We start from the raw sequence: 24,801 nt of genomic DNA on the forward strand, positions 1-24,801 counted from the left end.
ATGTAACCTTCAGATACCATAGGAAAGTGGAATTAGCTGTCATTGCTTCCGCAGGAAAGGGTAAATATGTATGTTGTCTGACTTGTAATATTTTAACAGCCCTTCTTGCTGGTTTCTGTAATGAAATAAGATTGCTTTTGGTTTATGCTGATTCTCATTCAGAAGATTCATTGTGAATCTTTTGAAAAACTTTTGCCAATTTTTGGGAAACAAGTATGGTATCTTCAAGTATGGCATCTGCAGAGAAAAATGCGGCAATAGAAATGGCTGTGGTATGTTTCTGAGCCAGCATCTGGGCAAGTTATTTCAAAGCATTTTTCCAAGGCTTGCCACCTGCCCATGGGGACAGCTTCACACCTGCTAGTGAAATCTAGTCTTGTGTTCTCATTAATGGCTATACATTGGCCTTGATTCCATTTTTTTGTCCCCCCCCCCAAATTTCTGTGCATACCATATTAGCCAAAGTTGCATTTCTAGGAAATACAGGTTGGCTCTAAAGAAGGGAAGACCATGGTCATGTGCATGTGTGGAAATATACAACAGTTGCCCACTCATTTACTGTTCCACTTTTGCTTTAATCTGTAGATGCTGAAAAGGGCTGCCATCTTCGTCACATTCTCAGTTGTATTCAGCAGAGCTACAGCCCTTATGTTTCTGAACCTGTGGTCTGTTGCCTGCTGGATTGGATGGAGACCAACAGTGATGTTGTTACTACCATGGAAGAATACTACACTGTCTTTTAAAACAAGGGAAGTGGACATCTGGAGCCAAATTTTATACATTGGACATGAGCAGTAAGAATATTTCAGCATCAAGGACTTGGTGTTCCTACTCTTTATAATTTAGAAGATGCCGGGTCATAAAATTCCTATTTCTTTTGTTTTGCTCCAGGTTTCAGATTGCACTCTGCTTCTGATGTTCCAGGCACTAAAACACAGGGATCTTTTTAAACAGAGAAAGTTATCATGTTGTGAATGCCCCCTTGTGGCTGGATAGAAGACAGAACAACAGACTTTGCATTCAGATCTCATAGTCCAATAAACAGGACTATAAAGAGAGCTCCTCTAAAGAATGCTCCTATATTCACAGAGCTCCTCTTTTCCTGAGACTTTCACATTGTCTTTGAGCCTGTCAGGCTTTTCAGCTCTAGCTATTTACTTACACAGGGTGTGGTTTATGTATGTTCTGTCAATTATCATATATAAACTGTACACTGGTAATCTGCAAGGCAGTTACACTGTATTAAAGATCACATTGCTCCCATCTCTAATGGTATGTTGAATGTTGAAAATATCTCTGTAATTAGATCCTCCTGTCTCTTGAATAAATCTTTTGAGCCCCACATACTTCCCAGTGGTGCTTTCTATGTGCTCCAAACAACAGAGCTTATATGTCTATACATGTTGTCTGCATATAGGAAATATTTTGAGGAATAGCAGTCTGCTATACAGCTATCGGACTCTTCTGTCCTATAGAAACTGAGATATCCACATTCCCAGTCTGGCATAAATAATTTTTGGTACATTAACTTAAGTCATTTTTTGGGATCAGTGAGTAGTATGGATTCTGAATCCTTATTTGAATCAACTTTGTTACAAGTTCTCCCGAATCAGTAGTTTTTCTCTTAACTTGGGTTCCAATCATTTCATTTATTATTTTTTTGGGGGAAATTGATAGTGTGTTGGCAGTGAAAATTGAAAGTTACGCAGCCTAGCTTTCCAAAGTTTTAAAACGTGCACGTGTCTATACAGAGTTTCAAATTATTATATGCCTCTTCTGCAAAACTGAGAAGGGTATTAAATAACACTCATGATACCAGAATGAACCAACAACAGGAGCATGTACACCCTCACTTAGAATCCTTTAAAAACTAGAATACTTGGATTTCAGAGTAGTTCTGTATATCACTTTAGCCATGTGTTGTAGTGTTGGCTGGCACCTGGCAGGCAACCTTAATACTTGCCTGAGCTCTACAGGGATTCTATTATACAGGGTCAGCTCATGCACTAGAAATAGATTTCATACCTGTTGTATCCCTCCATTTAATCTCCAGTGCAGAAGGCCATCCCTTCCTGACTGTTGGGTCTGGTCTGGGTGGAACAGCATGGTACCAAGGGTGCTATTGTGCCTAGCAGGGCCAAAACCTTTTACTCAGCCCAAGCTGACTACAGGCAAGTGTGGCCTATAGTAGCACATCAGTAGCACATAACCTGTGCCAGAAAGCTTAGTGCTGTTCTCCAAAGGTGTTCCCACTGATGTGTTAGGTAGTTGAAGGAGCAACCAATCTTAGAGTCCTGCAAAAACAGGAGACCTAGCTCCAGTGAGACTGTCCCTTTTTTTTCAGCAAGAAGTTGCCTGCCCTCCAAACCTTAAAATGGCTGCCCCAGAACTATGACACCAGTCTATTCAGATAATGCTGTGGAGACATGGGGCCTTGTAAGCTATGGTCCTGAGAAGAAGAACATTCCAGAGAAAACTTCCAGCTGAGCACTATTTCTGGAACTATCACAGAGAAGAATTTATACTTGACTTTGCAATGAGTGACAGAGAGATTACACACATTATATATTTGTTCTGCATATTACATCTTCCTTCTGCATTATTCTAAAGCACACTGAAACTGCTCAGGAGCAGAGCTTGGAAAAATTACTTTTTTGAACTATCTGGATTGGGCTGATGGGAGTTGTAGTTCAAAAAAGTAACTTTTCCAAGCTCTGCTCAGGAGTAAAGTATTCTTTGGATCCAGTATGGCTTTGTTCATTTAAAAATGAATAATGATATTTTGTTGAAATCAGACTCTGGGCCTCGTTGCTCTTCCTTTCCTCTCCCCTGTTCCATAATGCTGTTGGAATGCCTCTTGATCTACAAATGGCCTTGTTTAACATATGCATCCTCATGGCAGGCCTCCAGCAGATAACAGCTCTGTTCCAAGTGATATTGCCTTTTTTTGCTCCAGCACTCTGTGGTTTTGGCATGAGAAGCCTGTGCATGTGTGTGTAATTCTGGCTGCCATGGGGACTTATTTGTAGGGGCATAACGGTTATGTCCACATGTGTAAAGCAAACCCAGATCTGTCATCCTTGTACTATATGGTTAGGGTGGCCAATTATATATTGCCAAAGAAAGAGGTCAAAAGGACACCAATTCTGCCTAAAATTTGAATTTGATCATTTATATGTATAGGTGCAAATTTAGAAATAATGGGTGGTAGGCAATGCTAGTCCTACTTAGAGTAAGACCCATTGAAGATAACAGACCAATAACTGGGGTTCATTAATTTAAGAGGGCCTACTCTGAGCAGGACTTAGCTGAATTCAGCCCAGTTATTTTTTTGTAAATAAAAATGCACCAATTTGCACAAAATTTAGAAATTATTACTATAGCAGGTAAGACACCAGGTGAATAGTGTGCCTGCTGACCATGTGCCATTGACTGTTAATGGGTAACACACCTGCTCTACTTTTTTATTATTCCTTACCTCTAACCCACACTTGAATTGGACAGCCTTCAAACAGAGCACTGTCCTCTGTAAAGTAGAACACGTGGTAGATCTGTGACTTGGGCAAAAATTCTGTGCCTTTTCTTTAAAATATTTCAGTCTATTAGCTTCCAAAGGAATGAGTGTCTTTTACAGTTTGGCACCTGGGGTTTGTTAGGCAGGAAGTCTTTAAAAAGGGGAAACATTCCAAAATCTGTCACCTTTGTTCATAGAAGTATCCTAGGCAGGAAAAAAAATTTTTTTTCTAGCGTAAAAATTCAAAAATATGTCCCATCCCTCACCCACATTATCTTGGTGCCAGAAGAACATGCCCTTTTATAGCTTAGCAACACAATGTTTTCTTTTAAAAAAAGGTCCTTCTACACACACAAAAAGGGAACCTCATGGAATGAAATAGTGGAGCTATGAAACAATATATCAAACATGATATCCATAGAGTAGATCTCAGGTCTCCTAGCTCAGAACTTTTAAGTTGTTGATCTGATATGTGTATCTTGCACTGGTATCTCAGGAAGTATGACAAAATGACATTGCCAGTATGTACATATGCCACAGTGTGGTGCTGTTGAAACAAACTTGAGCAACAGTTGGAACTTGCAGCTATATTCCATAAAGATCTATGTTTATTGAAAGGTTGAACCAACCTATTAACATTGAATCTGGGCCATGATATACTGTAAAACAGAGGGGGGGGGGTGATGGTGTTTGGAGATGTGACCAGGAAACCAAGCTACAAGCTATGAGAAGAACTGGATAGTGTTAGTAAGTGTTTCAAGCAATGGCATGCAAAAACATGGGTCAAATGTCATTTCTCTTTTGGTAGCTCAAACACCTTAAGACCAGAACTTGGAGGCCATGGGCAGTTCTCCCCCCCCCCCCCAACGCTAGACTACTGCTTCAATTCCAGGAAAAAATGGGAAAACTTGCAGGGAAACCATTTTTTCCTGCTTCTTTTTGTCCATTCGCGGGGGGGGGGGGAGAATGGGAAAAAAACAGTTTTTAGTTTTTCCATTTTTCCTCCGGGCCTTCACATCTCTACTTTGAACTTCAGATTCTAAGCCAAAAGGACCTCTGCACACACGGCATATCCAGGTTATGTAGAGTTTTTTCCAGAATGTTTGACAAATATTTTGGGTTTTATTCCGCTAGTTAAAAGTTTCAGTTACTTCATGTTATTAAGCTTGGTGCTTGCTGGAATACTATCTTAATGTAGAAACCATTTCCATAGGCCAGATGTGTGCTTGCCCTCTATGTATGGCACAATGCAGGTATGTGGACTAGGTGGGACGAATTCCTATCTGTTAATACGGCACCTAATATTAATTAATCAAAATTTGTGTTTTGGTAGGTTCTGAATTTTCAGTATGTAATCACTTCATTCAATTAACTTGGCTAGTCTGTCTAAATAACAGCAAGGGATCACATCTTCAGACGCTCTGTGGTGTTTTTTTTAAGTTTATTTGCACTTGCAAGCTATTGATGTATTAGTATGATTATTTTAAAAACTAATATAGAGAAGGGGTTACTCTAGCATTTTGCCTAGATTTTTATCTTTCTGTGTGCAATGAGTTTTTTTCCTCCCAGGGCAGGAGCATACATACAGCGAGCTACCTGCAGCCTAAAGTGACATGATCTGGGAGCATCTTTATCATGATTGTGCTGCATTCATGCATTTTAAACTAATGACATTTTCAAACTGTTTTTTTTAGTCTTTGAACTCATTTTGGCTAAATCAAGGTTCGTGCATGTCTAGCATGAGAGCTGGTTGTAGCAGTCACAGATAACTATTATGAGTTTTCTCCTAACAGAAAGATGCTACTAAAACTGAGCAGTGGAATAAGAGAGGAGAAGGAAACAGAATTTCTATAGAAAGCATCTGATGTCAAGGCTGAGAGTGCTCTGTCAAAGTTATGGGTAGTGCTCTGTCTCATATTGGACAGCAGAGCCTAACCCCCAAACATTTATAACAAATTGATGGTCAGAAGGACATTTGCTGGCCAGACTACAGTGTTTTAAATACTGATATGTGGACATGTATGCATTAGCAAGGTACTTGACTTGCTCAGGTTCCGTAAATTAGTTTAACAAAAGGAAAAGGTGCTGGACCCATATGGAATTAAGCTGAACTTCATTGGCCAGTTGGCACAAGAGCACATGGATACACGCAAAATGATTTTGAAAACTTTAGGTTGACAGGTGCTATTATACTGAATGTGTTTGTTAAGAACATAAGAACATAAGAAGAGCCTGCTGGATCAGGCCAGTGGCCCATCTAGTCCAGCATCCTGTTCTCACAGTGGCCAACCAGGTGCCCGGGGGAAGCCCGCAAGCAGGACCCGAGTGCAAGAACACTCTCCCCTCCTGAGGCTACCGGCAACTGGTTTTCAGAAGCATGCTACCTCTGACTAGGGTGGCAGAGCACAGCCATCATGGCTAGTAGCCATTGATAGCCCTGTCCTCCATGAATTTGTCTAATCTTCTTTTAAAGCCATCCAAGCTGGTGGCCATTACTGCATCTTGTGGGAGCAAATTCCATAGTTTAACTATGCGCTGAGTAAAGAAGTACTTCCTTTTGTCTGTCCTGAATCTTCCAACATTCAGCTTCTTTGAGTGTCCACGAGTTCTAGTATTATGAGAGAGGGAGAAGAACTTTTCTCTATCCACTTTCTCAATGCCATGCATAATTTTATACACTTCTATCATGTCTCCTCTGACCCGCCTTTTCTCTAAACTAAAAAGCCCCAAATGCTGCAACCTTTCCTCGTAAGGGAGTCGCTCCATCCCCTTGATCATTCTGGTTGCCCTCTTCTGAACCTTTTCCAACTCTATAATATCCTTTTTGAGATGAGGCGACCAGAACTGTACACAGTATTCCAAATGCGGCCGCACCATAGATTTATACAACGGCATGATGATATCGGCTGTTTTATTTTCAATACCTTTCCTAATTATCGCTAGCATGGAATTTGCCTTTTTCACAGCTGCTGCACACTGGGTCGACATTTTCATCGTGCTGTCCACTACAACCCTGAGGTCTCTCTCCTGGTCGGTCACCGCCAGTTCAGACCCCATGAGCGTATATGTGAAATTCAGATTTTTTGCTCCAATATGCATAATTTTACACTTGTTTATATTGAATTGCATTTGCCATTTTTCCGCCCATTCACTCAGTTTGGAGAGGTCTTTTTGGAGCTCTTCGCAATCCCTTTTTGTTTTAACAACCCTGAACAATTTAGTGTCATCAGCAAACTTGGCCACTTCACTGCTCACTCCTAATTCTAGGTCATTAATGAACAAGTTGAAAAGTACAGGTCCCAATACCGATCCTTGAGGGACTCCACTTTCTACAGCCCTCCATTGGGAGAACTGTCCGTTTATTCCTACTCCCTGCTTTCTGCTTCTTAACCAATTCCTTATCCACAAGAGGACCTCTTATTCCATGACTGCTAAGCTTCCTCAGAAGCCTTTGGTGAGGTACCTTGTCAAACGCTTTTTGAAAGTCTAAGTACACTATGTCCACTGGATCACCTCTATCTATATGCTTGTTGACACTCTCAAAGAATTCTAATAGGTTAATAAGAATAGGTTAAGAATTCTAATAGGTTGTTTGTTTATTTATTTATTATACTTGTATACTGCCCCATAGCCGAAGCTCTTTGGGTGGTTTACAGTAACTAAAAACAAATACAATTTAAAATACATCTTTTAAAACACAATTTAAAAATTTAAAACAATATAAAACATGTTATATGTTGTGTCTGGCTTTGCTGATAGAGCATATTTATCTGTACCTTTCCCTCTCTACGTATTAAAGAGGCTTCGAAATGTCTGAATAAAAATAGCCCCTGTGAAACCAGCACAGTGAAAGCCTGGTTGTCCTTGTTTGTTTTCTTTCAGCTATTTCCTGATCAAGTTATCAATTGACAAGTCAAGAAGTTTTAGCCTATCAGCACTACAAAGACCACCTGAAACTCAAAGAAGAGGAGCTGCTGGCAAATGAGACCTCCTGTGCATGTGCACACACAACTCGCTTGTGATCAGAACTGAGCTTGGATAAGCCAACATAGTTTCTCCTATGGGTGCCGACGTTTACAAATCTGTTGTTTTTCTTCCCCCTGAACAACAGAAGCAGTTTCCTCCGGAAGTGAGCAATTGAGACATACCCATATTTACAACAGGAACGTGGCTGGCCTTCTCTAAAGCTTTGGGCATTGGATCTTTTCACCAGCTTTCAGCTCACGCTCAGCTGCTACGTTGGGAGGTAGCCTGGCACTACCCTTAATATCTCTATCTCTATTAAAAAGGAAATAAATTACATTTTCTTGGATTTATTCCCCGTTTATGAAATTAATAGGGTAATAGGAATAAATCACAAATTGCAATTCTGCTAATCCTTTGTGGGTTGTAATAAGAGCATGTTTTTTTGAACAGAGAGGTTGAGCACAGTTCATCTGTGCAAAGGGCTTCTAAGCAATACTAATTAGTTAAAACACGGCACTCAAGGGAAATGTTATGAACTATTTTCAGCAACTGGAAATGGGTACATATTACTATGTTTTCATATGATGATTCCATCACCTTGAGCCAATTGACACATTGATTATCATGATGCACTAATCAATGAGAAGGAAAATTACCTGTAATAAGCATCCAGTGAAGATCACCACATGAATTGTGTGTGGTGGGGCTGTAAATGTCCCAGAGCAACCTGTAAGGGAGCAGCAGCAGCCTCCAGTTTTAGTATATAGCACTTCCCTCTACCTTTACCATTCTTTCTGTGCTGCAGTGCTTTGCGAGTAGTGCTGTGCTTAAAATCCATCCTACAATTTCTCAAAACATTTCTTCCCTTGCAAAAAAAGACTTGAATATTTTTTTGCCTCATTCTCTGGGTATATTATAATTTCTTTAGAATTTCTGTGGGTACAGAGTTTTGAACTTCCCACATTGTTGCAAGATGGCTGAAGATGATAGAGGTTTTTTTTCTTTCCAGTAAACGTTTATCTAGCACTCCACAGCCTCCCTGGATGCTTACACTTCCTGATCTGAAAAAAAAACTCATAGGAGGATGGAAGCCTGGACACCTAGAAAGTCTGCAGACTGCAGACCACTGATTATATGTAGAATGAAAGAAAGGGCAATTGCTCTTTGCCCCTTGGTCCCCTCAAAAGTAATATAAACCTGAAAAAACAACCCTGCACCCCACCCATGAGAATTTTGCCAACTTTTTATCCCTCCTTTGATAACTTTTGAATGTAATACTTTTCTCATTGATGAAGAATGGTATAAAAAACAGAGAAATTTCTGGCAAAATGCTAGTTATAATTATTTTAGTTGCACAACTTTCTGTAGTGCTTTTCACCAAAAGAGTTCCAAAGGTGCCATCTACATAGAAAGCAGTGTCTTGAAGCCTGTGTAGACGGGCTTTAATTGATGTAGAACACACAATCATATTCTCCCCATGGAAATTATTCCATAGGTGATATCATTGCTGCTAGCTGTATATCTTTGTTTGTAATTTGCCATAGTAATTTGGCTGCCGGCAATGATGCTTGCTACATATTTCCATCCTACTGCTAAATGCAAAGCCATTTTCTTCAAGTTATTTGCGTACAACAGAGTACGTTGCTGACTTGCTGTCATCCATTAAGGAAGGACTGCTCATTTTTGATTTCTTGTTGTGGTGATTTGATTTTTTTAGATTGCTTTAGTTATATTTTTTGTGGTATCCCACTGTGGGATTGATTTTAAATGAGCAGGTTATAAATCACCTAAATAAATAAAATTACTTTTGTACAATGAAAATGACTTTTTAAAGTCAGTCTTGAGTTTCCATACATTACAGAAAGTCTGGTAATACTTTAACTCCTTCCAGAACTCATGAACAACAAAATATACCTCAGAGTTCTGTGGCAGAGACATTGGGCATGCCTAATTAGAACAAACTGGAATTTAACACAATATTCTCACATACACATATTGCAGAAGTACCAAGTGCCCATAAAAAGTAAATAGTGGAGGGGGGGGGTTGACATCACAGTACCCAATGGCAACAATATGACCAGTTATGTGGGCGTTCCTCATAGAATAATAAAATTGCTAGGCTTATTCTAGCAAGTCAAGCACCTTGAGCAGCACAACTCTTCATTGTCTCTTCTCCAAGCTAAACATGCCCAATGCCTTCAAACTTTCCTCCAGAAGTGGCCCTCCTCTAGGCCTCTTTATTTGGGCTTTGGAACGCTCTCAAGGCTGTACCCCGCACTGGCCCTGCTTCACACACCAAGTGTTTTTGACTGGCTAGAACATGCCCTGGAATCCTGTTAATGCCTCTTGCTTGTCTGGCTGGAGGACAGAGGGCTGTGTAACTGTGTGTAGAAGCTAGCCTATTATAAAAATTATATTGAATACTCCACCCGCTTTTGCCTCTGGCTCCACCCACCACTGGCATATGGCCCCCCAGAAGGTTGCCCTGAAGGAAATGTAGCCCTTGAAATGAAAAACATTACCTACCCTCAACCTAGGCCCTCATCATCTTTGGTGCCCTTCTCTGGACATGTTCCAGTTTGTCTGTATCCTCCTTAAACAGTGGTGCTCAGAACTGGACACAGTCCTCCAGGTGAGGTCTGACCATTATTTACCACAATATAGGCATTATACATTTGTTGGTGCAGCTTAGAGTTAACACAGCCACCTTTTTCGTTGTCTGTTTCCTTGCAATTGTAACTAGCTATTGAATAAGGAACACTGAATTCTGTGAGAAACATTGGAGGTTGGTCCGTTATGATGAATGGAGCAATGCTCCACCAACATCATTCTGCCTTCACTACCTACCTGTCTGCCTGTCTGCAACCAGTTTGGGGATGCCACTCATTTATTTATTAAAATTCTATCCAGCCCTTCCTTCCAGGACGAGCCCAGGGCAGCAAAGAAAAACACTAAAAGTACTCTAAAATCATAAAAACAGACTTTAAAATATATTAAAACAAAACAACTTTAAAAACATTTTAAAACAAAACATTTTAAAAAAAATCTTTTAAAAAAATCTTTAAAAAGCAATTCAGACACAGACTGGGATAAGGTCTCTACTTAAAAGGCTTGTTGAAAGAGGAAGGTCTTCAGCAGGCACTGTCAGCTTCTTCCTTAGTCTCATTGTTACCCTTGTAGAACTCAGCAGGCAGGAGGAGGGTGTGGACAAAAGTATAATTGGCTGGCTCTGCCTGTCATTGACTCTGGTTCCACCTACTGTCAGCCTCCCTACTTTCTGCCCTAGAAATCTCAATAGGTGCCAGCCGCCACTGGTGAAAAAGTAAATTGCTTCACTGTGTGGGCAGAACAAACAACAGCCACACACTCTGCCTCTTTTAAAAAAAAATAAAATCCTAAAGCAGCTTCTAACGAAGAAAATGAAAAGTTAGCAATCACTGAAAATTGGTAGAAAACAGAGCAGCCAACTACAAGAGGCCCTTTTTAGTTTCTTCCACTACAAGCAACAGCATTAAAAGTGACCTTGGCTATGTTGCAGCCAACCTTGCCTTCCACTGAACAGTGAGCGTGTTCATACTAGAAGAAAAGACGTAGGACAATTGAAAGGGAACCTTCCCTTTATTACTGCCCGTATTATCACGTTTGGGCATACTGGAGTGCCTTCAGTGTAGCTCCAGAGAACTTTCTCATGCTGTTGGGCAATCCCAGGCGGAATCAACAAGGGATATATTTTGGGAGTCCAACTGCTTTATACCAGGGGTGTTGGTGGTTATTTTATGCCTTCAGGTCGATTACGACTTATGGCAAGTCCAGAGTCTGTGAGTTCAAATCCCCACTTGTGTCTCCTAGGTGTAAAGGGCTAGCTAAAGATCACCCCCACAGTGAGTAGCTCAGGAGTTATGTGCCCTGCCACCTGTGCAGCCGTGGATAAGCTGCATAGTCCCAAGGAGCCCAGTGGCCCCCCAGCTGACAGTTGCGGACAAGGAAGGGGCTGGCTTGTGCAGCTGTGGCAAGCTGAGCAGGCCCTAGCCAGCTGGGGAGGACTAGCCTCAGAGGGAGGCAACGGTAACCCCCCTCTGAATACCGCTTACCATGAAATCATTATTCATTGGGTAGCCATAAGTCAGGATCGACTTGAAGGCAGTCCATTTCCTTTCCTTTTCATGAATCAGCAACTTCCAGTAGCATCTGTTATAAACCAGCCTGTTCAGATCTTGTAAGTTCAGGTCTGTGGCTTCCTTTACAGAATCAATAAATCTCTTGTTTGGTCTTCCTCTTTTTCTACTCCCTTTTGTTTTTCCCAGCATTATTGTCTTTTCTAGTGAATCATGTCTTCTCATGATGTGTCCAGAGTATAACTTCAGTGTAGTCATTTTAGCTTCTAGTGATAGTTCTGGTTTAATTTGTTCTAACACCCAATTATTCATCTTTTTTGCAGTCCATGGTATGCCCAAAGCTCTCCTCCAACACCATATTTCAAATGAGTTGATTTTTCTCTTATCCACATTTTTCACTGTCCAACTTGCACATCCATACCTAGAGATCGGGAATACCATGGTTTGAATGATCCTGTCTTTAGTGTTCAGTGATGCATCTTTGCATTTGAGGACCTTTTCTCATAGCTGCCCTCCCCAGTCCTACCCTTCTGATTTCTTGACTATTGTCTCCATTTTGGTTAATGACTGTGCCAAGATATTGATAATCCTTGACAAGTTCAATATCCTCGTTGTCAACTTTAAAGTTACATAAATCTTCTGTTGTCATTATTTTAGTCTTCTTGATGTTCAGCTGTAGTCCTGCTTTTGTGCTTTTCTCTTTAACTTTCATCAGTATTCGTTTCAAATCATTACTGGTTTCTGCTAGCAGTATGGTATCATCTGCATATCTTAAATTAATGATATTTCTCCCTCCAATTTTCACACCTTCATCTTGGTCCAATCCCGCTTTCCGTATGATATATTTTGCATATAGATTAAACAAATAGGGTGATAAAATACACCCCTGCCTCACACCCTTTCCGATGGGGAACCTGTTGGTTTCTCCATATTCTGTCCTTACAGTAGCTTCTTGTTCAGAGTATAGGTTGCGCATCAGGACAATCAGATGCTGTGGCACCCCCATTTCTTTTAAAGCATTCCATAGTTTTTCATGATCTACATAATCAAAGGCTTTGCTATAATCTATAAAGCACAGGGTGATTTTCTTCTGAAATTCCTTGGTCCATTCCATCATCAAACGTATGTTTGCACTACAATCTCTGGTATCTCTTCCCTTTCTAAATCCAGCTTGGATATCTGGCACTTCTTGCTTCACATATGGTAAAAGCCATGTAGAATCTTGAGCATTACTTTGCTTGCATGGGATATTAAGGCAATAGTTCAATAATTACTGCATTCCCTGGGATCCCCTTTCTTTGGAATTGGGATGTATATTCAACGCTTCCAGTCTCTGGGCTATTGTTTTCTATATTTGTTGACAAATATTTGTCAAAATTTGGTCAGATTCAGTCTCAGTAGCTTGTAGCAGCTCTTGGTATGCCGTCTGTTCCTGGTGATTTGTTTCTTCCAAGTATTTTAAAAGCAGCTTTTACCTCACATTCTAAAATTTCTGGTTCTTCATTATACGGTTCCTCCATGAATGAATCTGTCATCCTGGCATCTCTTTTATAGAGTTCTTCAGTGCATTGTTTCCATCTTCCTTTTATTTCATCTCAGTCAGTCAGTGTGTTTCCCTGTTGATTATTCAACATCCCTACTCTTGGTTTAAATTACCCTTTCATTTCTTTAATCTTTTCAAATAGGGCTCTTGTTCTACCCTTTTTGTTGTCCTCTTCTATTTCTATACAATAGCTATTGTAATAGTTCTCTTTGTCCCTACGTACTAGTCGCTGTATTGTTGCATTTAGGGTTCTGACTGGGTTTCTATCTCCTTTTGCTTTTGCTTTCTTCTCTCTTTGACCATTTTAAGAGTTTTTTCAGTCATCCATTGAGGTCTTTCTCTCTTTTTAACTAGCGGTATGGTCTTTTTGCATTCTTCCCTGATAATGTCTCTGACTTCACTCCATAGTTCCTCTGGTTCTCTGTCAGCTTGTTTAAAGCCTCAAATCTGTTCCTTGTTTGATCTTTATATTCTTCTGGGATGTTATGTAAACTGTATTTTGGCATTATGAGTGCTTTGTTGTTCTTCTTTAGCTTTACTCTGATTTTTGGTACGACCAGTTCATGAATCTGTACCGCAGTCTGCTCCTGGTCTTGTTTTTGCAGAAAGTATGGAACTTCTCCATCTTCTGTTACCAATTACACAATCAATTTGATTCCTATATTGACCATTTGGTGATGTCCACATGTACAGTTGTCTTTTCAGTTGCTCAAAAAATGTGTTTGCAAGAAACAAATTATTGGCTTCACAGAATTCAATAAGTCTCCTGTTTAATTTCTATCTCCTAAGCCCCATTTCCCCACAATTTCTAGTTCTTCTCTGTTCCCTACTTTTGCATTCCAGTCCCCCATGATTATCAGCACATCTTCTTTTGGTGCGTGATCAATTTCTTCCTATACTTCTGCATAAAATCTCTCCAATTCTTCTGCATTTGCCATTGAAGCATAGACCTGGATGGTGGCTATGTTAATAGGTTTCCCATTAAATCTCATTGATATAACTCACACAGACCTTGCATTATAGCTCCTAATTGCTTTTGCTACATCACTTCTCACTATTAAAGCAACCCCATTTCTTGTTGATTTCTCATTTCCTGCATAAAATATTTTGTAGTTGCCTGATTGAAAATGTCCCATTCCCATCCATTTTAATTCACTCACGCCAAGTATTGTAATGTTGATGTGTTCAATTTCTTGCTTGACAATTTCTAACTTTCCCTGGTTCATGCTTCTCACTTTCCATGTTCCTATTGTGTGCGTCATACAACTCTGGACTCTCCTTTTGCATCTGTGTGCATCAGCCTCTGGGCTTCCTTTTGGCTTTGACCCAGCTGCGTCATTAGTCACAGCACTACTCGTACTTGTCTTTTGTTCTTCCCCAGTAGTTCGGTGAGTGCCTTCTGACCTGAGGGTCTCATCTTCCAGCACTATCTTGTGTTGCCTTTTGGATAGTCTATTCATAGGGTTTTCAGGGTAAGAGGTATTCAGAGGTGGTTTACCATTGCCTTCCTCTGAGTCTGGATGCATCTTAGTCTGGTATCTCAGCTTTGACGATTCCGCCTTGGGTGCCCCTGCTAGGAGTCTAGCCTCTTGGTCTAGACTCCTGACGGCATTGCTCTCAGCTTCTTCAACACTCTCAAACCCCCTCACCACAATTAAGGTGTGCATCCTAGAGGGGCCAGGAGTGGTGGGAGGTGGTAAATGGGCAAGGTGAATAGTCCATGCTAGGCAAATGGAAAGCTGGATTTTGAACAAATGTGAATTAACATGCAAATAAGGGGGGAAATGGGGGGGCTTATGGTTGGGCGAGTAATTTGATTCAGTATACATTTAAAGGGAAATGTATCAAATTTGCACTTTCTGAAACCATATGAGAATCGAAACACACCCATCCTTGGAAATTTGCACTTATCCAAATTTTGCGATGCAGTTCTCCAACCAAGCAATGTTTACCAAAAAATGTATATATTAGGGGAATGTGGACATAAGAATGAATATATTTGCAAAAGCAACATAATTATATCTGGATAAATTGCTTGCAAAAATGTATACGTTAGTCACAACTGCATACATAAATGTGTTAGGAGTAATTGCACCAAGATGCTAAAGAGTTTTCTTGAGGATTTTTTGAAATAAATCACAAATTGCTGCACAAATGTGGAGAACTGAATTTAGGACTGGAAAAAGAGAAACGGAGAACAAAATTTGACAGATCCTTGGGGGGGGCAACGCGGGGCATTAGGCCCAAATGGAGACACTATTGGACCTGTAAATGCTAACCACGTCCACTTAGAGGTAAACCCCAATGAATTCAGTGGGACTTACTCCCAGGTAATTGGAGTCAGGATTGCAAGTTAAATCCTGATGGCATTTTCGAGGTAGATTGGAAAGAACTGGCCTAGGCAGGGGAACCTCATGCTCCTTCTGCTCTGCTCCTCTCAGCAGGAGCAGCAATCCCCAAAGGGAGCCGATTGTTCCCTTTCTCCTGGGTCGCTGCTCTCTTTCCAGAGCCGATCTCTCTGCCTTTCTTCTCCGGCTTGTGCCCCTGGGGAACTTTTCCAGGCATAAAGTCGTTCTGAAGGGGGCGGAGCCGACTGGGCAAGCAAGCTGTCTCCGCCGGCCAGCGCCCCCTCGGGGCTTGGGTGTGGAGAGGTGATCGCCCAGTCCCCTTTCGGATCTCCTGTCGGTGGAAAGACCGAGCCCCCCCCCGCCGTTGTCGGCAAGTGGAGCCAGCCCTCCTGCCTCCCAGCCCGGCAGCCCCTCCTCCAACCCCTCGCCTTCTTCGGCGCGGAGTGAAGATCGCGGCAGCAGCAGGCAAAAGGAGAAGGCTGGGGAAGGGAGCCGCGCACACGCTCGCCTCTCTCTGCCCGAGCCGGCCCGCTGCCTGCCGCCGCCTCCTCCTCCTTCCCTCTTTCCCCGGGGGCGGCTGCAGAAGGAGAAGCAGCTGCACCGGGGAGCGTTGCCAAGGATTAGCCGCTGTTAGGCGCGGAGCTGGGGCCGAAGATAGCAGCAGATCGGTGACTCTAGCATCGGAAGGGAGGAGGGAAAGTAGGCAGGCAGGCATAGACACACACGCACGCGGGACTCTGCCTGAGAAATCCGTAGAGGGGCTGCAGAACTTGATCCATTCCCCAAAGCTGTAGCGTGACTCCCTCCCATCCACATAAACGCAGCATGGACCAGAAGCACCCCCTTAGTCCCACCAGAAGATAAGATCCAGACTCTTTCGAAAGTGACTGAAGCCCATTTCTGTCCTTTCCTCCAAGGGGCAAAAGAAGGGCTGTGAGAGGTGTGCGTGTGATCAGACTCTCCAATATTTGTGCAGCTTCCTGCAATTATTTCCAAGCATCTCTTTCTGTTAAAGCTTGGGGAAGTTTTCCTTGCCTTCTTGTGCAGGCCACGACGGAGAGAGAGAGAGAGGAACGAAAAAGGCAAAGATTTTCCTAGGAAATCCTTCTTGAGCGCTAAGGAGCCGTCCTGAAAGGATACGCACACTCATCATAATACAAGGATACATCTGGACTCTGTTTGCGTTTCCTGGTTTTTCCTGGGGACGAAGATGCTGTCCTACAGCGTGCTGGATGCTAACGTGGTGGACGTGGAAAAAAGGAGAAACCCGTCCAAGCACTATGTGAGTACTCAGGCTAGGGCTGAATAATGTCTGCACTGGGCGGCAGGGGTTGTCACTTATGCCCAGCGGTACAAATGCTGCATGTCCTGGCAGTGGGTGTCATCCTTGAAGCATTTTATGAGGTTGGTTGCAGAACTTGGGAAGAGCCAGGCAGAACGATGTGGAGAAGTCATAGAGGTGTCTGAGCGTGCATGTGTTGCCCCTCCTGGGTGAACCTTAGGGAGCATCTTGGTGGCCAGGCAAGAAAGTGAACGCAGGGGATTTGGCAAGCATTTCAGCTTGGTGTAATAATCTCTCTTGGGATGCAATACTATGTAACAGAGCCTGTGAGTAGGACAGCAGAAACTCGTTTGGAACAGCCTCCACTTTTCCAGGTGGTCTCAAAAACTCACAGGATGACTGTATGGGGATACAAGAAAAAGAAAGACCCCTTCTGGTTTAATTTAAAACCAGAATGTTTTAAATAGCCCTGCCCCAAACAAAGTTCCTATGCTGCAGCATATCTTTACTCATTTATGATGAGTTTTGGTGGCATGCTAGGATTTGCAGGGAATGGTTGGTGCAGGATGAAGATGGACTAGGCTAGTTGATGTTTAGCTCTTCTCCATCCGCTGAGTCTGCGATGGCAGTACTAGTTAATTCATGCACAAGCATGTTGCCTTCTGATCACACTGGCTGACCATTCTTTGCCCTTTCTATATAGCATGAGGCACATCTTGGTTGTTCGAGCCACCTGGTCTTATTTGACCCAACTTACTATTCTGATCTGAATGCATGCTTGGCAAGGGTACACCTCAGTTCTTTCTGCTCTCTCCTTGTGACACATTTACCTCTGGGTGTCTCTGCTCTTCTGGAACTCAACCTACATTCTCCTGAACTATCACCTGAGCCTTACAAATTGTCATCTGATAGGGCATTTCCTCCTGGGACATTACGGAATATGTGTTTAAGGACTTTGGCTCTTTCCTAGGTGGGGGCCCTAGATTCTCTATTACTGTTTAATGGCAAAATGTCTTTGCTTGACTTTCTGGTTAAAGGTCCAGGGCAGTGCTCACACATGAACCTTTGGTTTCTTCTCTTTAGCTGAGCCAGCTTGATCAGTGTGCCATGCTGGTTGTGCTCCTGTGGGGTGCAGGCCAGGACACAAACACAGACACTGCAGGAACAAAGCTCAGGGCAAGCTCTGTTGGCCCTCATATTCGTAAGTTCCCAGTGCATCATTTCCCCATAATCACCGTGCTTGATCCTGAGAGGGATAGCAAATTTGATATAATCTCAAAGGCCTTTAGGGAATCTTCAGGAAATTCTCATAATGTTTTCATGGTACACATAGGAAGCTGCCTTATACTGCAACAGACATTGACTTCATCTAGCTTAGTATTGTCTACACTGACTGGCAGTGGATCGGCAGGGTTTCAGACAGGAGCTTTTCCCAGATGGAGACATCAGAGGTTGAACTTGGGCCCTTCTACCTGCAAGGCAGATGCTCTGCCACTGAGCTACAGTCCTTCCCCATATTCCAAACTCAGTGTTGGATGTGGATGGATGTTTTGTTGAAACTCTATAACATCTTGCTAATACTCCATAACCATAAGTGCCCACCTGCTTTCATCAGTGAACACAAATAGCTCACCCTAATTCCCAAGTTGGGAACTGGGCATCAGGGCATAACTCTCCCTTTCCAAACATTCATTGATATATATCTAGGGAATTTGTTTTATCATACAGATTTCAGCATTATACTTTCTCATGCCATTGCCATCAGTGTTGAACTGATCTGAAAGAGGCAAGGAGTAATCAGAGCCTTTGAGAAGGACAAACGTCAGCCATTCAGTCTTTACCAGTCCTCTACCAAACAACCAAGTCATGCATGAGAGTGAATAAAACAGCATTAATGTTGTCATCTTTCTCCATATTTCTGCCAAGGAGCTTGTAGAGGTAATGTTATCAATGGGATGAGCAGCTTGCTTTTTGTGAATTTCACCTTAAAAGACTTAGTTTTTCACAAGTTTAGTTTGCCAGTTAACAAGATCAACTTGTGATCTTGGTTCTATTAAAGCTCATCTTTGCCCCTGACAACAAAGTGTCTTGGACTGGTACTAGTGCCAGTGTTTTAGAAGGGGATGTCTTGATCCTGCTTTCTTGAACTGAAAGCTGCTGGTGTAAGGGAAGTGGTGTTGGAAGAATGAAAACAGAACTTTCAGATTAGACCAAAAGTACATCTAGTCCAGCATTCTGTGTCACACAGTGACCAGCTAGAAAACCCACAATCCACAGGGCATGAAGGCAATAGCTGGCTCCTTCTGTCACTCCTCTCCACAACAGCTATGCAGTGATATACTGCCTCTGAATATGGAAAGTGGTATTCAGTACTAGTCCTATTCAGAGTAGACCCACTGAAGTTAATAGACATGAGTAACCTAGGTTCATTAATTTCAAAGGGTTTACTCTGAGTAAAAATGGAAATAGACTGCCTTCAAGTCGATCCCGACTTATGGCAACCCTATGAATAGGGTTTTCATGGAAAGTGGTATTCAGAGGGGGTTTACCATTGCCTCCCTCTGAGGCTTGTCCTCCCCAGCTGGCTAGGGCCTGCTTAGCTTGCCACAGCTTGTACAGCTGGGGGGGGGCAACTGGGCTCCTTGGGACTATGCAGCTTGCCCACGGCTGCACAGGTGGCAGGGCACGTAACCCCTGAGCCACTCACTGTGGGGTGATCTTTAGCTGGCCCTTTACACCCAGGAAACACGAGCGGGGATTTGAACTCACACACTCTGGTCTCCCAGCCAGGCTCTCCTCCCCACTGTGCTATACCAGCTGTCTTTACTCTGAGTAGGACTTAGTTTAATACAATCCGGACGTTCTATTTCACAATCATTGCAAATCACCTGTGGTAGACTTATTCTCTATGAATATATTTGAATCCTTTTAAAACCACTGAAACCAGAGACCAGCACTAGTCCACACTTTGCTCTAAGAACTGAAATGCATACATATTCAGCAGTTATGAAACAAGATGCAATGACAGGCACAGAAGTGAATGATCAAGAACAAAGGGTGCTATTATTCTATCATACAGTTATTCAGTTCTTTGATAGTTTGCCCCATAGACATAGAGGAGTGTGGATGATATCCGCGTATTTGGGCTGCAGTATAGCTCTGACCAAGCTGTGTCCCACCTGATGTTATCAAGCTCCATTCCTACATATACTTACCTAGAAGTAAGCATCATAAAACTCATTCGGAGTGACTTACAAGTAAACATACATAGGATTGGGCTCAAAGTCCTGGAGAGCTATGCATATTGCCCAGAATATAATACATTGTTATATAGAATAAACTGGGCTGTACCCTATATTCATAGCAAATGCAGTCAGGATTCTATCTGTGAACTAGTTCCTAGCATGTTCATGTGAAAGAAATGGTAATGAGAGAAATCCTTAAATTAGCCTTGATTCCAGAAAATGTGCATGACACCAAACATTCAGAGTCACAGAATGGAGAAGGCTGTTTCCGATGTGTTTCTTTTATTTGATTGTGACTTTCCCCCCCTCTTTCTATAAGGGTTTTATAAAAGCAACCTGCTTTTTTAAATGTTTAAGGTTGAGATCCCTCCTAAGCAAGTATTTTCCCTTTGTAAAGTGAGCAAGCAACTCCATAGCTGAGATAGACTATACTTGAACCTAGATCAGGAGTTGCCATTGTGACACCTGCAGGTGCTGGTGTGCCTACCAGTACATCCTATGGCACCTGCAAAAGGTCTTAGTAAATATCCCCTCAAAAATCTACAATGTACAAGATGCTGTTTGCTCTTCTTCCTCTGTTTGCTTGCACTGGCTCTACCTCTCCTGCATTGGGAATGCCCCCATAGATATACCCACATTCTGTTGGGTGACAGGATTGCATACTCATCCTTCCTTCCATTTTAAACAGAGGGAAGGTGCAAAGAGCTTATTTGTGAGGGAGTGCAGTGGTGGTTGATACAGGTGTCTTTTCCCCATGGGGAGGCACATCTTTCTGTGGACCTTTTAGATGTGGCAGCTTTCATAGAATCATAGAGTTGGAAGGGGCCTATAAGGCCATCGAGTCCATCCCCCTGCTCAATGCAGGAATGCAATTAAAGCATACCCAAAAGGTGGCTGTCCAGCTGCCTCTTGAATGCATCCAGTGTTGGAGAGCCCACCACCTCCCTAGGTAATTGGTTCGATTTGTACCACTCTAACAGTAGGATTTTTTTCCTGATGTTCAATTGAAATCTGGCTTCCTGCAACTTGAGCCCATTATTCCGTGTCCTGCACTGTGGAACAATTGAGAAGAGATCCTAGCCCTTCTCTGTGTGGCAACCTTTCAACTACCTTTCAAGTACATGAAGAGTGATATATCTTCTCAAGGCTAAACATGCCAAGTTCTTTCAGTCTCTCCTCATAGGGCTTTGTTTCAAGTCCTCTGATTGTCCATGTTGCCCTCCTCTGAACCCATTTCCATTTGTCTACATCCTTCTTAAAGTGAAATAAAGTGGGGGACTCCTGTTCGACTCCTTGGCCACTGGCCTGTGGAGTCCCTCAGGGCTCAGTTTTGTCCCCTACGTTATTTAACATCTACATGAAACCGCTGGGAGAGGTTGTTTGGGTGTTTGGAGTTCGGTGCCACCAGTACACTGATGACACCCAACTCTATTTCTACTTTCCACCTTCTTCCAAGGAAGCTGTCTTGGTTTTAAACCGGTGTCTGGCGTCAGTGGTGGATTGGATGAGGGTGAACAAATTGAAGCTTAATCCAGACAAGACGGAGGTGCTCCTGGTCAGTCGTAAGGCAGATCAGGAAACAGGGATACAGCCTGTGCTGAATGGGGTTATACTCCCCCTGAAGACACAGGTTCGCAGTTTGGGTGTCCTCCTGGACTCAGCTTTAAATTTGGATTCCCAGGTTTCTGCAGGGGCCAGGATGGCTTTTGCACATTTGAGATTAGTGTGCCAACTGTGCCCGTTCCTTGACCGTCCAATTTGACCACAGTGACACATGCCTTAGTCACATCCCGTTTAGATTACTGTAACGCGCTCTACGTGGGGCTGCCTCTGAAGACTGCTCGGAAACTTCAGTTGGTACAACGTGCTGCAGCCAGAATGTTAAAGAGCTGATTACAGGGACCATACAACTCCCCTGTTAAAAAAGCTCCACTGGCTGCCAGTTTGTTTCCGGACACAGTTCGAAGTGCTGGTGCTGACCTATAAAGCCCTATACGGCTTGGGTCCAGGCTATTTGTCAGATTGCATCGCCCTCTATGTGCCTGCCTGGACCCTGAGATCTTCAGGAGAGGCCCTTCTTTCAATACCTACATCCGCACAAGTACAGCTAGTGGGAATACGAGATAGGGCCTTCTTGGTGGTGGCCCCTAGGCTTTGGAATTCCCTCCCTAGGGAGATAAGAATGACCCCTTCCCTGCAGTCCTTTCGCCGACAGTTAAAATTTTTATTATTTCAGCAAGCCTTTGATTCCGAAGGCGGCTAAGGATAGGCCCAAAAGGATGTTATATTGTTCTTGCCAGTTTTTTTTTAATTATTCTGATTTTATGATTATGTTTTTTAATTATTAGAAACAGTTTAATGTTATTTTAAACTAGAGTTCATTTTTTAATTATATCTGTTTATACTTACTCATTTATGTATTATATGCTTTTATTTTTGATAGGTTTTTAATTGTATGTGTCTTTTATCTGGAAGCCACCATGAGTTCCAATTTGGAAAAACGGCGGGTATAAATAAAGTTAATAATAATAATAATAATAATAATAATAATAATAATAATAATAATAATAATAATAATGATGATGATGATGATGATGATGAATACAGTACTCAGGATGAGGCCTAACCAGTGCTGAATGGAGGGTTCACATGATTTGGAAAACTATACTTCTGTTAATGCAGCCTAAAATAGCATTTGCCTTTTTTGCAGCCACATCACACTGTTGGCTCATAGTCATCTTGTGATCAACGACAATCCCAAGATCCTTCTCACATGTGCTATTGCTGAGCCAAGTATCCCACATCGTATAACTGTGCATTTGGTTTCTTTTTCCTAGGTGTAGAACTTTGCAGTTATCTCTGTGAAATTTCATTCTGTTGTTTTCATCCCAGTGTTCCAGCCTATCAAGATCCATTTTAATTTAGTTTCTGTCTTCCAAGGTATTATATCCCTCCCAATTTTGTATCATCTGCAAATTTGATAAGCATTCCCTGCATCTCGTCATCCAAGTCATTACTAAAAATGTGGAAGAGCACTGGACCTAGGACTGAGCCCTGCAGTACCCCGCTTGTTACCTCCCTCCAGTTTGAGAAGGAACTATTGATAAGCACTCTGAGTACAATTCTGTAGCCACCTGTGGATCCACCTGATAGTTGTTCCATCCAGCCCACATTTAGCTAGCTGGCTAATCAGAATATCGTGGGGCATTTTGTCAAAAGCTTTGCTGAAGTCAAGATATATTATGTCCACAACATTCCCACAGTCTACCAGGTGGTTACCTGATCAAAATATGAGATAAGATTAGTCTGGCAGGATTTGTTCTTGATAAATCCATGTTGGCTTCTAGTAATCACTGCATTGTTTTCAAGATGCTTACAGACTGACCGCTTTATAATCTGCTCCAGATTTTTCCCAGGGATTAATGTCAGGCTGACTGATCTGTAGTTCCCCTGTTCTTCCTTTTTGTCCTTTTTGAAGATAGGGACAACATTGGCCCTCCTCCAGTCATCCGGCACTTTACCCATTCTCCACGATTTCACAAAGATAATAGACAAAGGTTCAGAGAGTTCTTCAGCCAGTTCCTTCAATAGTCTAGGATGCAGTTCATCGGGCCCTGCAGGTTTGACCTCGTTCAAAGTGCTTAGGTATTGTTTGCAATTGTGCATTTAGAATTTCCTCTTTTAGAAACTCCCATCCATCTTGGACTCCTTTTCTCATTAGGGTTGCTTGCCACGGAATCTTACTTACCATTGTTCTCAGTTTATTAAAATTGGCTTTCCAGAAGTCCAGGCTACGTGTATGGCTACTCTCAGCTTTTGCTTCCTTTAAAATCAAGAACTCTAGTATAGCATGGTCACTTTCCCGCAGAGTTCCTGTAACTGCCACTTCATCTACCAAGTCATCTCTGTTGGTTAGAATCAAGTCAAGGATAATTGATCCTCTAGTTGCTTCCTCCACTTTCTGTAGGAGAAAGTTATCTCCAACACAAGTCAGGAATTTCTTGGAGGGGCCGTGTTTGGCAGAATTTGTCTCTCAACAGATAATGGGGTAATTGAAGTCCCCCATTACTACTACCTTATGCCTCCTCAAAACATTGGCAATTTGCTTTGGAAAAGTTTCATCCTCGTCTTCTTGATTCAGTGGTCAGTAGTAGACTCCAGCTACCATGTTCCTTTTATTCCTCACCCCATTAATTTTAATCCAGATACTCTTGGTGGAGCTACCAAGCTCATTCTCCTGTATTTCTGTGCAGGGATATATATTTTTAACATGTAGCGTGACAACAAGTTATATCCTTCAGTCACTGTATTCCAGTCATGGGAGTCATCCCACCAAGTTTCAGTTATATCTATCAAGTCATATTTACTCTCCTGTATTAAGAGTTCAGGTTTGTCTTGTTGGTTTCCCGTACTCTGGGCAGTAGTATACAGACATCAAAGACCATGTGATTTATAGCCTGGCTTGCTTCTTACATTTTTATGAAGACTGTTACTGGGCCCCATTACAGCCGTTCCCTCAGTTCCTCTTATTGTGCACATGCCTTTGTTAGTCGTTACCGCCAAATTTACATCTCCCTCTCTCTTAGGATTCAGTTTAAAGCTCTCCTGATGAATTTCTCCATGCTGTGGCCAAACACATTCTTCCCAGTCCTTGTGAGGTGCAACCTATCACTTGCCAGTAGCATCTTCCAGGAAGTGTAACCTATGGTCCCAGAAGCCAAATCTCTTGCTTCGGCATCACCTTCGTAGCCCGGAGTATTTTTCCTTTCCACTCCTCTTCTAAGTACC

The 24,801-nt window shown here is 42.3% G+C and overlaps 2 protein-coding genes across 9 annotated transcripts in view; both read left to right on the forward strand.

The window, feature by feature from the left end:
• Positions 1-1,346, forward strand: part of STN1 (STN1 subunit of CST complex) — a 33,571-nt gene extending 32,225 nt beyond the window's left edge. For 5 of the 6 annotated variants that reach the window (XM_061636086.1, XM_061636084.1, XM_061636083.1 and 2 more), the window contains exon 10: positions 586-1,346. In XM_061636086.1, coding sequence (XP_061492070.1) covers positions 586-743 — 158 coding nt within the window. In that variant the 3' untranslated portion in view covers positions 744-1,346. The remainder of the gene's footprint in view (positions 1-585) is intronic. The other variant, XR_009764025.1, reaches the window with a different exon arrangement.
• A 14,646-nt stretch (positions 1,347-15,992) lies between these two features.
• The window catches only part of SH3PXD2A (SH3 and PX domains 2A), a 426,239-nt gene continuing 417,430 nt past the window's right edge, over positions 15,993-24,801 (forward strand). Inside the window, exon 1 of one of the 3 annotated variants that reach the window (XM_061636089.1) lies at positions 15,993-16,768. In XM_061636089.1, coding sequence (XP_061492073.1) covers positions 16,697-16,768 — 72 coding nt within the window. In that variant the 5' untranslated portion in view covers positions 15,993-16,696. The remainder of the gene's footprint in view (positions 16,769-24,801) is intronic. The other 2 variants (XM_061636087.1, XM_061636088.1) reach the window with 2 other exon arrangements.

The sequence above is a fragment of the Rhineura floridana genome, chromosome 7 (assembly GCF_030035675.1).
Source record: "Rhineura floridana isolate rRhiFlo1 chromosome 7, rRhiFlo1.hap2, whole genome shotgun sequence".
In the NCBI taxonomy this organism is placed as follows: Eukaryota; Metazoa; Chordata; class Lepidosauria; order Squamata; family Rhineuridae; genus Rhineura; species Rhineura floridana.